The 15752-nt window shown below is 37.2% G+C and overlaps 1 protein-coding gene and 1 pseudogene across 1 annotated transcript in view; one reads left to right on the plus strand and one right to left on the minus strand.

The window, feature by feature from the left end:
* Positions 1-15752, minus strand: part of SECISBP2L (SECIS binding protein 2 like) — a 67655-nt gene that overhangs the window by 18115 nt on the left and 33788 nt on the right. Inside the window, exons 12-16 of the mRNA XM_004471793.4 lie at positions 10918-11087; positions 10040-10172; positions 8309-8471; positions 5870-6090; positions 4263-4417 (exon numbers count right to left, since the gene is read on the minus strand). Of these exons, the coding sequence (XP_004471850.1) occupies positions 4263-4417; positions 5870-6090; positions 8309-8471; positions 10040-10172; positions 10918-11087 (842 nt within the window). The remainder of the gene's footprint in view (positions 1-4262; positions 4418-5869; positions 6091-8308; positions 8472-10039; positions 10173-10917; positions 11088-15752) is intronic.
* On the plus strand, positions 996-3073 carry LOC139438194 (CTP synthase 1 pseudogene; annotated as a pseudogene).

Below are 15752 nucleotides of genomic sequence, written 5' to 3' on the forward strand. Positions count from 1 at the left end.
GCAGCATTGTTCACAATAGCCAAAAGGTGGAGACAACCTAAGTGTCTATCAAATGAATGAATGAACAAACAAAATGTGATATACCTATGAATAGAATAGAATTCAGCTGTAAAAAGGAATGACATTTCAATACGTGTTACAACATGGATGTACCTTGAAAATACTATGCTATGTAAAATAAGATATATGCACAAGGACAAATAATGCATGATTTCACTTACATGAAATATTAAAAATAAGCAAATTCATAGAGGTAAAAAGTAGATTAGAAGTTACCAGGGGCTGGGGGAAGAGAGGATGGGTAGTTAATTGCTTAATGGATAAAGAGTTCATGTTTTGGGTGATAAAAAAGTTTTAGTAATGGAAGGTGATGATCATAGTACAACACTGTAGAAAAGTAATCAGTGCCAATGAATTGTACTCTCAGAGACTGTTAAAATGGCAAGTTTTAAGTCATATATATATATACACAAATATGTTATCACAATAGAAAAAACCACTATCAGTGGTAAGTATCACTCTAAATGAATAATCCTTGCATTATCAGTTCCTAAGGGCAAGTTCTGTTTTGTTAGCAGACTGTGAGAGGGAGATAAGGGCATTACAGGTACAGAACTATTCTATCTGCTAGTTTAGGAATTTCATCTTGTAAAGGAAAATTTCCAATTAAAGGTTCTTTTTCTCTTGACTCCTAGCAGCAGAAAATATACCCATCATATTGACTGAAGAAAATTATTTATTGTATATTAGATATCTTTGCCTAGCAGATAAATTAATCAAAATCTCCACAGCTGAGCACAGAAGGAAAAAAAAACACTTCGGCAGAAATATGAACTAAAACCTTTTCAAAAGGTTGTAGAATTAACCTATGTAAATGTTTTCACCACTACAGGAAAAAGGAAAAAAAAGAAGAGTAATACTAATTCAAGAATTTTCCATTCAGGTTCACTGGCTGTCCAGGGCTTGTTGCCTGCATCACCCACTGAGTCCTTCAGATGACAGAAGGATTTGGAGCCAGTGTTAGGTCAAGATGTAAAATTAAGTACATTGCAGTTACTGGTGGCATTAAATCAGGAATTGGAAAAGGAATCATTGCCAGCAGAGTGGGTACAATACTGAAGTCATGGATTACATGTAACTTCAATTAAATTTGACCAATACATTAACATGGATACAGGAACATTCTCTCCTTATGAGCATGGTGTAATTTTTGTGCTGGATGATAGTGGGGAAGTAGACTTACCTGGGTAACTATGACTGGTTCCTTGCCATTCATCTCACCAAGGACAATAATCTAACCACTCTGAGGATATACCAGTAGGGCATTCACAAGGCACATAAAGGTGATTACTTAGGGAATACCTTCCAAGTTGCCCCTCACATCACAGATGCAATCCAGGAGTGGGTAATGAGACAGGTGTTAATACCTGTAGATGAAGATGGCCTAGAACCGTAAGTGTATTTTACTGAACTCAGTGGAGCAGTGGGAGATATAGAAAGTGAGCCCTTTATTGAGACTTTCCATTAGGTCCAGTTCAAAGTCAAAAGAGAATTTCTGTAATATTCACATCAGTCTAGTTCCTCAGTCAAGTTCAAAAGAAAAGCAGAAGAGTAAACCAACCCAGAACAGTTTTTGGGAACTTTTCCTGGATCCAGTTGTGTGCTGGTCTTCAAATCCTCTGTACACAACAGTGAAACAGAAGAAAATATCAATGTTCTGCCATACTCAACCTGAACAAGTTATCTGTGTCCATGATGTCTCCTCCATCTACCGAGTTCACTTGCTATTAGAGGAGCAAGGGATTGTAGATTATTTTCTTTGACGACTTGACCTTCCTACGGAAAGGCAGCCACAAAAAATGCTGATGCAACTAGGGCCTCCTTGGCCCGTGTGGAGTTGGCCCACGTGCAGTGCTGATGCGCGCAAGGAGTGCCGTGCCACGCAGGGGTGTCCCCCGCGTAGGGGAGCCCCACGCACAAGGAGTGTGCCCCGTAAGGAGAGCTGCCCAGCACGAAATAAGTCCAGCCTACCCAGGAGTGGTGCCGCACACACAGAGAGCTGATGCAGCAAGATGATGCAACAACAAAAAAAGAGACACAAATTCCCGGTGCCGTTGACAAGAATAGAAGCGGACACAGAAGAACACACAGCTAATGGACACAGAGAACAGACAACTGGGTTGGGGGCGGGGAGGGGAGAGAAATAAATAAAAATAAATTCTTAAACAAAAAATGCTGATGATAGAAAGAGATGGCTGACAGATATGATCGCTTGCTGGAAACGTGCTCTACTGCCCTTGTAAAAATATACTCCAAGTTCTCAGACTTGTATTCCTCTGTCATTAAAGCTGTGGAGCATTCTGCATTGGCCATCAACCACAAATTAGAAATAAAGTATACAGATTCTAAAGGCTTGGAGCTGAGCACCTTACAAGAACAGCCTGTCCAATACGACGAAATTTGGCAGAAGCTCTGCAGTGCTTATAGACATGCTTGTTCCAGGAGGGTGTGGTGTTCTAGGAACAGAAGGAAAAGGCCATACAATTGCCTAGGCTTGGAAACAGAAAAAGCTTTTCATGGATGTGTGCTTAGGAATGTAGTTGGCAGTGGCTGAATTTTCAAGAAATGTGCTGGAATGGCAAGATACCAATTCTACAAAATATGACCTGAAGTCAAGTTATCCCATGATCATAGATATGCCAGAACACACAATCCTAGGCAGATGGGTGGAACCATGAGGCTAGGCAAGAGGATAACCCTGTTCCAGATCAAGAACTCCATCACAAAAAAACTCTGCAGAGATCCAGACTACTTAAAGAGAAGCACCACCACAGATGTGAGGTGAATCCAGTCTTGAAAAAGTGTCTGGAGAGCAAGACTTGAAATCTGTTGGCCAAGATGTTGAAGGCGAACAGAAAATCGTGGAGTCAGAAAATCATCCTTTATTGTTGGGGTTCCACATCACCCTGAATTCCCATCCAGACCTATCAAGGCTTCTCTGCCATATTTTGGCCTCCTCTGTATATATATACGCACCTCCAGAAAGGCTCTTGCCCAGGGTCACGTATGGTGACAGAAGTGCAAGTAGCTCCTCTGACTCTGAAATTGCTGAACTGAAGTTTCCATCAATAAATCATGACTGATTCTGGGATGATTCTTCAAGAGAGCCTTCCAACTTACAGCTTTGATTTTATACTCAGCTTTTGACACATACTTTAAATTATGCTTTTAGTAAAATTACTTTATTATGGGGGAAAGGTATTAAGAGAACTTTGTTATTTGCATGTTTCATCATGCATGTTAACTCTTCTACATGGAGTACTGCCTATTGTCTGACGCTCTACTTTGTAGTTCTTTAGTTTCTAAGAAGAGGAGAGAAGGTCTAGAAGTAAGCTGATGATGCATGGGGCTGGTGGAATGTTTCTCCAACTACCTTGTCACTGTGGATTTGAGTGATAGCTGCTGCTTTTCCCTTGGATGTCTTGACCCTTATTATAGAAAGTGTGCCAGGTGAACTTACTAGACATGGAAAGAAATTTTTACCTAGTATTTACACACTTTGGTGCTGGTAACCTGAATGCACTGCTTGCCACCAAAAGCGCTGGAACCAGGATCAAAATTTTGACACTGTCCTGAGCTGTGGGGATTTTCAGTGCCAACCATGCTGCTCCTTGTCATCCAAAGGGACAGTTAATTTGATATTACATAAAATGGCAAGAAGTCTGTGCCTCTCTGAAGTGTGATTTTAAAATCCCCATGCCTCTGGCTGTGGTTCCTATTCCTGGAGCTGGAAAACATTCTGTGCATCAAGGGATAGCTTTAAAAAAGAATAAAGCATCTGTTTGAGGAAACTGCCTCTAAAACCCTCTCATATAGAGTTTTGATTCAAAGATACTTTTTTCTTCTCAGAATGGTCTTACTGCAGTTGAAATGCAATATAAAAAGCTATTTTCTTAACCTGATGCAACAACAGACACAACTATGGGCCTACTATATTCTGGCGGGACTTAATATATACTCTTCCTTTAACTTAATAAATGTGCTTTGTGGAGGTAATAAGTACATGAATTTCTTGAAATAAAATGTCATCAAAACAAAAAAATTTAAAAAAAATAATGTAAAACAAAAAACATTTCCATTCATTATCTGAGAGTCATCATCTTCTCCAAATGCTTAAACATAACACTTGGCATGTATTAATAGAAAATGTGCTATTTGGGGAGCAAAAGGGAAATGAGGGAGTATGTCTTCTGAATTCTTACCTCAGCACCAAAGTAGTTGAAGATTCCCACTACACTAACAGGAACCAGCTTGTTCACACAGCGTCCTAGAGCTTTTCTTCCAAGAGCAAACACAAAAGGAATTTCTTGTTCCCGTGCCATGGCTATAACATTATAGAGAGCCTCATCCAGGCCACCTGAAAAAGTCATCACATGCAGAAGTTTTTATATAATCATTTCCAAAATGGAGGTAACTTAGCATCCAATAGTTAAAGTATAAAGTAGAGAATCGGAAAGATTCTGAGTGCTTCCAGCAGTTAAACTGTTCCACACATTCTCCTACTTGAACTTGTACCTTTGGATATGTGTACTTAAGTTGTTCTTTCTTCCCAATTAAACCCCAAATTCTTTCAAAATAGGTATTTTTTTTTCTCTCACACAGGGATTCACATAGCAGGAACCATATTTCAATTTAATAAGGACTTAATAAAAAGAAATGAGGGGAGCTGATGTGGCTCAAGCGGTTGAGCACCTACTTTCCACATGAGAGGTCCTGGGTTCAGTCCCTGGTGCCTCCTAAAAACAAAAAATAAAAAACAAACAAGCAAGCAAACAAATGAAAAAAAAAACAAAAAACAAAAAACAACTCAGAGAAGCCAATGTGCCACATACAAGGCAAGGTCCCGGTTCAATCTTAGCCCCTCAAAAATGAAGACAAAAAAAGAAAGAAAGAAAGAAATGAATTAGATTAGTGGTTATGTGTGTGTGTGTGGGGGGCTGGGCAAGGAAGAGGGATTATTTAGAGATGACTGCTAAGGGGTGTGGAGCTTTTCTTTTTGGAGTAATAAAACCGTTCTAAAATTTTTTGTGGTAATGAATGCACAACACTGTGATTATATTAAAAGCCAATGACTCTACACTTTGGATAGATTGTATGGTATGTGAATATATCTCAATTAAAAGAATTACAATTGTTAAAAGTAGCTGACTACATTTTCTGATCTCTCAGCTCGAGCAGTAACCTATTATAATTCAATGAGGTAGATAATACAGTAATGTTCTTATTGGTGTTTCTCCCCCATGGATATGCCTACTACTGCTATTGATTCATCATCTGTCTGCTCCAGTCATCTCAAGTGACTTCTCCATCAAGAGACAAATAAAGGTGCATCACATGGTACAAATGACTCGTGCCAGCTCACCCAAGAGCCTCTGAACATAACTGCTAATAACTGAGAAACATATCTCTATCATAAGCAGGAGAAGAGACCTTTATCTTTTTTCTAATTATTTTTAAGAAAAGAGGAACAAAGGAAGGTCATATAAAATATGAAAAAGCAAAACAAATTTGCAGAGGTAAAAAAATGTACCCTTACTTGTCCCCACTCTGATAATGACAGAGAGGATACTTGGTGGGCCCAAACTAAATCTTTCATTAGAGTTCATAAATAAGAATTATCTAAAAATATAATCTCAATTATATTACTTCAAATATTGAAAGTCACATTTTCTTCCCTCATAGTCAATATTTTTGTTTTATACCTAAATTCAGTTGAATAAGACACATGGCTTCCACTTTAAAATACATCATATGTCCTATAATTATACTAAATGTCTATCAAAATACTTCAAAAGTAAAATGTTCATACCTTTTGACTGGATTTTTTCACAGTTTGGAGAAATTATTACACACTTAATCTTGTTTAATTTCATATGTTTTGTAACCTCCCTTAAACCCATAACTAGCCGTCTCCTTGCTTTTGCTCTTACAGGATCTTTTTGGTAAATGCGTTCCTGGAAACTGACAAGCTCTTGGAGAAGAAGAGTTACACATTCATCAATCTCTTTACAAAGAACCTGGTTACAATACCTGTGAAGGCAAACAAAAATAGTTAACTCTGTTCTTGATTTATTTTCCTGTCATTATAAATTATTTTAGGAAAATATCTTTAGGAAAAAAATGCATCCAGTAAAAGGTTTTCATGAAAAATCACATCTTTAAAACTGCTGAAACCTTTCAGTCAATTCAGAAACCAAACATTGTTTCTGAATTTCAACATATTGGCTTTTATATAAAGACCAGAGTAAACCCAGGGAAAATTATTCAAATTCCCAGTTATTAAACCCCTGAGGATAAACCAAAGATGCTTCTAGTAAAAACAAAATATAATTTCATAGGAGCTAACTGAAAGCCCTAATATTAACAGTTCATCCTCCAAGCTTAGATAAGGGATAATCTCTGGGCATTAATTTACTCATCAATAAAAATAAGGAGTCAGACAAGATGGCCTCAATGAGCCCTCTGGCTCTGAAATTCTAAACTATGGAGGATGAACTCAATAATTAAACTGAAGCCAAAACCAAAGAGGGGTTGAGGTAAAGGTCACAGGCCTTTGTATCAGACAAGGCAATAGCACAAAATAAGGCTCTTTGTGAAATCATGTATGATTATGAGAAAAACAGAAAAGAAGTGTGATGCCACTACAGTACATTATTTAAGGGATAACAAAGTCATCCAAGTTTACTTACTCCTATTATATACTCTTTCCATCTTTTCTAGTTTACATCCCTCATCTCTTCCACAAGCAGGTCTTTACCATGGAGAACTAGTGTAATTCCTAATCTAAGAATAACCAGACAGGCTAATTTCTGCTTCTAAGGTCCATTATATAGTGGAAAATTCTAGGCCTGTCCAACCTTAGAGCAAAAAAACCTGGCTGAGGAATTTTTTTATGCTTATAAGGAAAATGTTTAAATAACTACAAGTATCACACTACCTCATAAGAGAAGGTTTAACTGGATAGACTGAGGAAATGAAGAATATTAAAATATGCAAAACTAAAGAATGTGATTAAAGATCAGAAATATAATTTTCTTCTTTCCTTTTTCCTATTTTCTTTCAAGCTGTTTATTCATGTATGTGCAACATTTTATTTCCCAAGTGTTTCCTTTGCTCCACATCTGTTATGTGATATTTAATTGACTTTCCACAAATTAAGGCAAGAAATATTTGGTCAAAAAACAATGGTATAAGGAAAAGAAACAGAACAAAACAATGTGGTTAAGACACAGATTATACTTTCACTCTGGGATTCTTTCAGATGTCATTTCTAAAGGTAAAATTAATTCATCTACACTAATGTTAAAAATCCTAAAAATTGGGAAGTGAACTTGGCCCAAAATATAAGGTGTACACCTACCACATGGAAGATCAAGGTTCAAAACCAGGGCTCCTGATCTGTGTGATGAGCTGGCCCATGGGCAGTGCTGATGCAAAGAGGGAGTGCAGTGCCATGCAGGGGTGTCCCCCATGTAGAGGAGCCCCACACACAGGAGTGCGCCCCGTGAGGAGAGCTGCCCAGCATGAAAAAAGTGCAGCCTGCCCAGGAATGGCGACGCACACACAGAGAGCTGATGCAGCAAGATGATGCCAAGAAACAGGACACAGATTCCCGGGGCCGCTGACAAGAATACAAGTGGACATAGAAGAATACACAAAAAACGGACACAGAAAGCAGACAACTGGGGCAGGGGCAGGAAGGGGAAAGAAAAAAAAATCCTAAAATCCTTCACAGCAATAATTGTGAGTTAGATTACCTACAAATAGAATATATTATGTTACCCCCTAAGTAATCTCAACTTTAGAAGAGAAATATTTGCTTAAAAACAAATAGTTTTATGTAACATGTTCATTTCATTTAACAGGGTCCAAGAAACTTGTTACTAATTGGTTAGAGAGGTTTCTTGAAGGTTAACAATATGAAAAAAATAAAGGCATTTGGAGAGGAAAAACTCATTATGTGGCATTTTTTATATTTGGTATAAGAGCCTAGATTTCCCAAGATACACACTCTATCTGATGCATAGAGAATATATTTCCTATCAAATTACTTTCATATGAACAGTGACAAGTGACAGAAGGCAAATACTTTAAATATAATAAAACCAGCTGTTTAACAAAATCTGAAAGAAAAAATGAAAGATCTTTAGTATTTTGCTCAACCCACAGAATAACAATCAGTTATAAATTCAGAACTACAATTAAGATACTTAAACAATTCAAACTCAATAACAAGAATAAAACTTACTCTCTAAATCTTTTGCTGTGGATTTTGGTTATTGTTGAAGATGCCATTGGACTGCCTATTCCGGAACTAGCAGGAGAGCCTTGTGACACAGGCGTCATACAATACGGAGAGTTCTGACTTGCTGGAGAGAGTGAAGTATCACTGGGCATACTCAGTCCAGTATCTGGGGAGATGCAGGGGGAGGGAAAAGAATTAAGAAATATCAAATGCAAAAAGCTGCATATTGATTAATACAACTAACAAAAAACACACACACACAATAATAAACAAACAAACAACAACTGAGAATGGCAGTTGTCTTTCAGGTCACTATAGCTTCTCCAGAAGCTATCATGTTCGACATTCTTCACATCACAAATAAAGAATTTGCACACTTTAAAAATGAAGTCTTCCTATAATCTATTAAAATAAACTCCTTCGAGAAGATGAAAGGAAGGTCAAATTATCCAAAACATGTATTCCTAGAGCATTTGAATTAAACACAAAGGTATTAACTTCTGCCCCTCTTTCCAGATCATTATGACCTATCTCCTTCACCTCTGTTTCTCCACCTATTTCCCATAAATCATATATTTTCTTTACTATGTACAGATGTGGCAAGTGAGGTATACCTCACTCATTCTCTCCACAGTGCTCCTGATTCTCCAGGCACCACATCAATTTCTTTCTCATTTAGTCTTTGCTTTGTGCTCAGGGAGTCACATTTTTAGATGCTATCTCTTGACTCTACTGCCTCTTTCCTAAACAGGTAAACTCAAGAAATGAGTTGATATTTGCATATCCAGTCATTGGCAAAGTTACACACATATCTTATCTTTTTCCTAAACTGTACACTCTGATAGCAGGTTCAGTCTACTATGTATCTTTATTACATACCCTGGCCCACCCCCAACCTCAGTTATTAAAGTACACATACAGGTGTTCAATAAATATTTGCTGGAATGAATACATGGATTAATATAACTAAATATACAGGGAATCCTGTTAAATTGGGAGTAAAAGGTAATACTAATAAAATATACACTAATTGAACAATCCTTAGGAGTAAATGATTTTTCTAAGAACAATGGAACATTACCATTCAATCTATGTATAAACCAGATAAAAATGTGCTACAAAAAGTTGAGGAACAAAATATGCCCGCAGGAGAAGGTACCTAGCCACGTCTCTCTTAGAATCTATCTTCCATGATGGTATAAATTTTAGAAGAAATCTACAATTTTGCTGAGGTACCAAATGGCTATTGCATGCGACTGAGTCTTGTTGACCTACTGGACTCTGCACTGCAACAGGCTTTGAGATTCGTTACCTCAGTATGATATATTCCATGAAAGAAAGAAAGAAAAACAATCAAAATGACTTAATGAAAAATAACCACATAAAGAAAAGAAAGATAATAGTAAGTGTTCCAGACATAAAAGAAGACAACATGAAAAGAACTGTGACAAAGGAGATCTCATATATCAGTGGCCTTCATAAATTTGAGTTTACAACAAATTCAGGATTTAAGCCACAAAAATGTCAGAAATGTATTGTATAACCCTGACCCCCACCCTTTTTCTAATGATCTTCCTACAAGCAGAATCTTCAAAAGAAATTACTCTCAAAAATAAAGAAATTTATATAAAATATGGAGTACATCCTCCAATTAGAAACCTAGCAGATAAAGATCTATCCATTAAAGTGCTCTGGACCATTCCATGAGAGGAGAGGAAAAAAGAAAGTTCTTACCTTCCTGAGAAACAATCTCCTGCACCAAATCATCAGTAAAATCTAAGTGCATTTCTATTGGTTCCTCAGATCCCAAAAGATTGTGGTCCACTGTTAAACGACCCTTCTTTTCCTCTCTTTCTTTCAAAATAACCTGAAAGTCATTAAGAGTCTTTAATTACTGAGTATATACTGAATAATTACAATAATTACAATTACAAATCACTACTACACAGTAAGAGCAGTTCCCTTGAAAACAAACCCTGGCCAGGAAAAAGGTGAATGTAACTTTAGGTGCTATAAGGTAAAACACTCTATCTGAAATAAATTGAGGAAATCATGTTATCGAATACTCAGCTATCAAATCAGATCCGCACCATCCTTTAAATCATGGGTGACAAAGTGACAAACTCAAGTTTCCCCAAAAAGGAATAAAATGAGAAGTCTGTTAACTAATCATATGGTTACATTTGATTTACATTTTGCAGTTTTCAACTATTTAGACAAAGATTACCTCATTCTAATCCTCTTAATAATAAAAATTAAGCAGAGCAAACACTATCCCCAACTTATAAATGAAGAGGATGAGGGTAAAGTTTGCCTAAAGCTATATAATAAGCACTGAAATTAGTGCTAGAATCCAGGCTTCTGATTCCAAGGGGTCCAACTTTTTTTTAAAACTTTATAGAAAGAATTCATTCTCCAGGGTCTGGATACTTCCAGAAAGATAGCCATGCTGCTAAAGATATTCCCAACCTCAAATTAACTAGTCACCATAAAGATGCACATCTATGAAGACTTAACAATCAGTTGTTAGCTAAAATGCCACAACTACTTTTGCAAAACACTTTTAGCCATTATTTTTCTTGTAAAATAAACATTCTCAGATTTAGATTTACCTTTTTAAGTGCCGTAGGTCGCTTTAGTTTTGCAATTTCCTTCTCTTTCCCTTTTTTTGCTTTGGAAGAAGGAATGTCCAAAGAACTAAAAGACGTTAAAAAGGGCTGACTTTTGGTTAAAGATTTTCTGTTAGTAGAGTCTTTAGTGTGAAAAGAAGCTGCAGTGACCACTAAAAAACAAATAAGAACATTAGTTTTGCTATTACAACCAATTCCACATACTTTCAGATTTTCCAGTGATAAATCTACAAAAACAAGAACATCCTCTTCCTGTGGAAGAAATAGTCATCTGAATAGTAGGAGCAATACATAGCCATGTAGTGCCCCTCAAATACAACTTTTATCATCTTTTTTTAGCCTCCATAAGATTAAAAAGACATTCCACTCTACTACAGCAACTCTCAAGCACAGTAATTCATTGCAACTCTTCTTCAGTCAGAACCATTCTGCCACCGAAATTTCAAAACTATGCACTTCTCCTTATTCCTCTTAAAATCTGCTATTCTCTCAATACATGTAGTTTCTCACTCCAACACTCATTTCAGTCTGTCAATAAAGAATGATGTTTATTGTGGTGGTATTTGAAGCTATATGCAACCCAGAAAAGCATATTCTTAAATCTAATACATTCCTGTGGGGTGTAACCATTTTAAGTTGTATTTTTTGATGAAGCTATTTCAGTTAAGGTTTCACCCACCTCATTCGGGATAGGATTTAATTCTACTAGTGGAGTCCTTTATAAATGGAATGAATACAGAGAAAGAAAAGCCACAGAAGCTAGAAGCTGAAAGTAATAAAACCTGAAAGAGAAGGGAGAGACCAGCAGACACTGCCATGTGCTCTGTCATGTGGCAGAGGAGCCAAGGATCAGCAGCAGCCAGTCTTCGGGAAGAAAGCATCGCCTTCATTTGGACATTTTCTTGGCTTCAAACTATAAGCTAACAAATTCCAATTGTTTACGTCAACCCACTTCATGGTATCTGCTCTAAGCAGCCTAGGAAACTAAAACAATTATTTTTTCTCAGCTGCACTCACTACTACTCAGCAATTCTTTTATGACCAGTTGACATCATTATTCTCCACCATCTACCCCTTATCCTTTAACATCCCTAAGCCTCCAATCTCAATCATTCTCACTCCAGCAAAGCTTTCATTCTTCTTCTCTGAGAAGGTGCTATCCAATATAAACTTATAAATCACCAGAGTGAGGTAGCAGGTATCCTAAATCCTGTCCAATGCTCAAAATCACCTCTGTTCCTAATCCCATCTCAGTTCCTCTAGGATTTTGCTTCATTCCTTTCCCCTTCCATTTTTCAAGTTTCACCTTAATCTGAATACTTTCCCTAACCCTCTACAATAAGCTAAAATCACCTCTATCTAAAAGCAAGAAGGAAAAAGGCAAACCAACAAAACCCTCCCCTTGATAGGCTTCCTTCAAGCTAAGATACCATCACTCCCCTTCAGTTCCCTGTTAAACCTTTTTTAAAAAGATTTATTTATCTCCCACCTACCCACCCACCCGTTCATTGTTTGTGCTTGCTGTCTGTTCTCCGTGTCTGCTTGTCTCATCTTTAGGGGGCACCAGGAAACAAATCTGGGACCTCCCATGTGGGAGAGTAGCACTCAATCACTTGAGCCACATCTGCTTCCTCCTGTTAAACATCAAAACCGTCTTTCTTATTATTGATTCCCAAATCATTACAACCTGACCTCTGCCCTATTCACTCTTTTGGACTCCTACTGCCAAGATCACCAAAAACATTACAATTGCCAAATATAATGTTCTGAGTCTTGATCCTATTCTAGCTTTTTTCCAGCATTTGGCACCAAAGACCTCCTCTTCCTCAAAATTCTATCCTTGCCTTCTGTGACATTAGACTCTCCTACTTCTCTTCCTTTCTCTCCAAATTATTTTTCTGGTTCTTCTTTCTTCTGACCTTTATATCTGAGCATTCTCCAAGGCTTTTATCCCTGAACCTTTTTTTCCTGAATTTTCTTTCCCTGGCAATATTACATATTTCTGCAGGTTTGATAATCACCTCTATTTGAAACTGACTTCTAACCTAAATCACACACTCATAACTATATACTAAATAACAACCATAAGAATAATCCTCATGAAATTTCAAATGTAATAGGCCCAGAGCTTGTTCTTTCCTTCAGAATTCTTCCATGATCCTTAAATTCTTCAGTATCCTCATAGCCCTTAACACTACCAATTATCCAAGCCAGAGAGCGCAGAGTCATCTGCAACTTGCTTCCGCATTCCATAAGTTAATAAAACCATATCAATTCTTACAATTCTTTTTCATTCCTACCAGTCTCATCCTATGCTTTCTAATTTAAACACATGTGATAGCTTGGAAGTTAATTTCATGTCTGTCAAGAATCCTATTCCCCTTTCAAAGCCCAGTATGCATGCCATCTTTAAGAATAATTTATAGGGAAACAAATTTGGTTCAATTGATAGAGCATCCACCTACCACATGGAAAGTCCAGGGTTCAAACCCAGGGCCTCCTGACCCATGTGGTGAGCTGGCCCACACGCATGGCTGACGCCATGCCACGCAGGGGAGCCCCACATGCCAAGGAGTGCACCCTGTAATGAGAGCTGCCCTTCGCGAAAAAAGCGCAGCCTGTCCAGGAATGGCACTGCACACACGGAGAGCTGACGCATCAAGATGACACAACAAAAAGAGACACAGATTCTGGTGCCACTGACAAGAATCCAAGCAGACCCAGAAGAACACACACAGCAAAGGACAGAGAGAGCAGACAACTGGGGGGGGGGGGGGGATAAAAAAATAAATGAATAAATCTTTAAAAATAATTTATAACACCTTTCCATACCTCCCTGTTGGCAGAAAACACTCTATTTTGCCAAGTTCATGGAACTTTGCTTGTATCTTTACTAAGATACTGCTTTTTATTAGTTATATGTCTTTCTTCCTTACTAGACTATAAACTTCAGGGTCACAATTATATCTTAATCATATCTGTAATACTAACAGTTCATGATACCATGATTTGTACGTAGGTATTTATATTTGTATATAGTAATATTTGCTAAATGAATCAAGCTTGTAACAATAAGCCATTTCAAGTATCACAGCTTAATCTCTTCTTCATAGTAATATTAGTTACCATTCATTGAGTGATTATACTTTAGACACTCTTCTAAGCACCTTGTATGTCTTATCTTCTTTAATGCTTAAAACAATCCTGAAGTATGTACTCTCATCATCTTCATTTTAATGTAAGGAAATTGACATTCAGGAAGGTTAAGTAAATTACAAATGAAATATGTGGAAAGACAGGACTAAATGCAGGCAATCTGACTCGAGCCCTGGCTTTTAACCGGTAGACCACACTGCCTCCATCTCAGAATACTGCTCTCAGTATCATTCCCTTTGGTCCTTTACTTTTAGTGAGATATTATTAGCACTCTCTCCATTTAAACAACATGAAACTTTAAATCTTAGTACACATTAAATATTATTTTTACTAATAGCTACTCAAAGCCAAGGTTCATAATGCATGCTAGAGATTAAAACATTTAGCACACAGGCCTAAAGTTATATACTGTTGCTTATCATTTTGCCATTAACATAGAACAGAAAAAAACAGAAAATTCAGTTCTGCCTCTAAGCATCAGCGCTTTAGACTGATATCTCACCCTCTAAACAAAGACTATGAAAATAAACAAGGGAGCACATCAGAGCTGGTGAGTGCTAAATTTGATAAAGTTTGTTAAAATAGAAACTGCTATTTCAGTAGGAAGCCAGATCATTTTCTCATGCACAAAGACACATAGGTACATACTTTGATCTTAAAAGGTTTCTATTTCTACCATTTGATTTTAAATTGGATAAATGAACAGTTATGAGAGACAAATTACTTGTGATTTTATTTCATTCTTGAAAGAAGAAAAAAGCAAGTTTACTGCTTGAAAATGCAATAAATGCACCACCAACTGACAATGGAGCAGAGACCTTAAGGGCATGAGTGAAAATGCACCAACTGACATTTGAGCAGAGACCTGAAGAACATGAGTGCACAGACTACAATGAAAGGGTGTTCCAGAAAAAGGGACTATTAAGCATAAAGAAACTGAGCTAAGAGCATGTTTGGTATATGTGAGTATGAGCAAGGAGGATAATGGAGCTAGAACAGAGTATGTCAGGAGAGAATGGTGATGAAGGCAGTGAAGAAATGGGGTCAGATAAGATAAGGCCTAGAAAGGACTTTGGCTTTATTCTAGCTGAGATGAAGAACCCCTGAAGAGGTCTGAGCATGGAGTGAAATGATCCAGTTTGTATTTTTAAAAGATCACTCTTTCCAAAATAGACTGGGCATGGGGGAAAGGGAAAGTAGGTAGTAGTTAGGAAGTTGCTATAATATAGTGAGATGAAGGGGGCCAAGGGAAGAGTTGGTGAATAGTTTCTAGATTTTTTTTTAAGTTTTTTTTTTTTTTTAACTAGGGAAGTTTTGCGTTTACAAAACAATCATACATACGATACAGGATTCCCATACATCACCCTACCACCAGCACCTTACAATGTTCTGACTTATTTGTTACAAATGATATGTACAAATAATATGACTGTTATCTATACTGTATAGCTTATATTTGGTGTATTTTCTTCACAAACCATCCTATTATTAACACTATATATTAGCACTGTATATTTGTTATAGCTCCAGAAAGAATTGTCTCGTATTCATGCTGGTAACCACAGTCCATCATCCACCATGGGGTTCACTATGTTATATGGTTTCCTACCTTATACAATCCTCTAGATAAGTTTTAAAGGTAAATTAGAATGTGCTCAAGG

The sequence above is a fragment of the Dasypus novemcinctus genome, chromosome 3, assembly GCF_030445035.2.
Source record: "Dasypus novemcinctus isolate mDasNov1 chromosome 3, mDasNov1.1.hap2, whole genome shotgun sequence".
Lineage (NCBI taxonomy): Eukaryota > Metazoa > Chordata > Mammalia > Cingulata > Dasypodidae > Dasypus > Dasypus novemcinctus.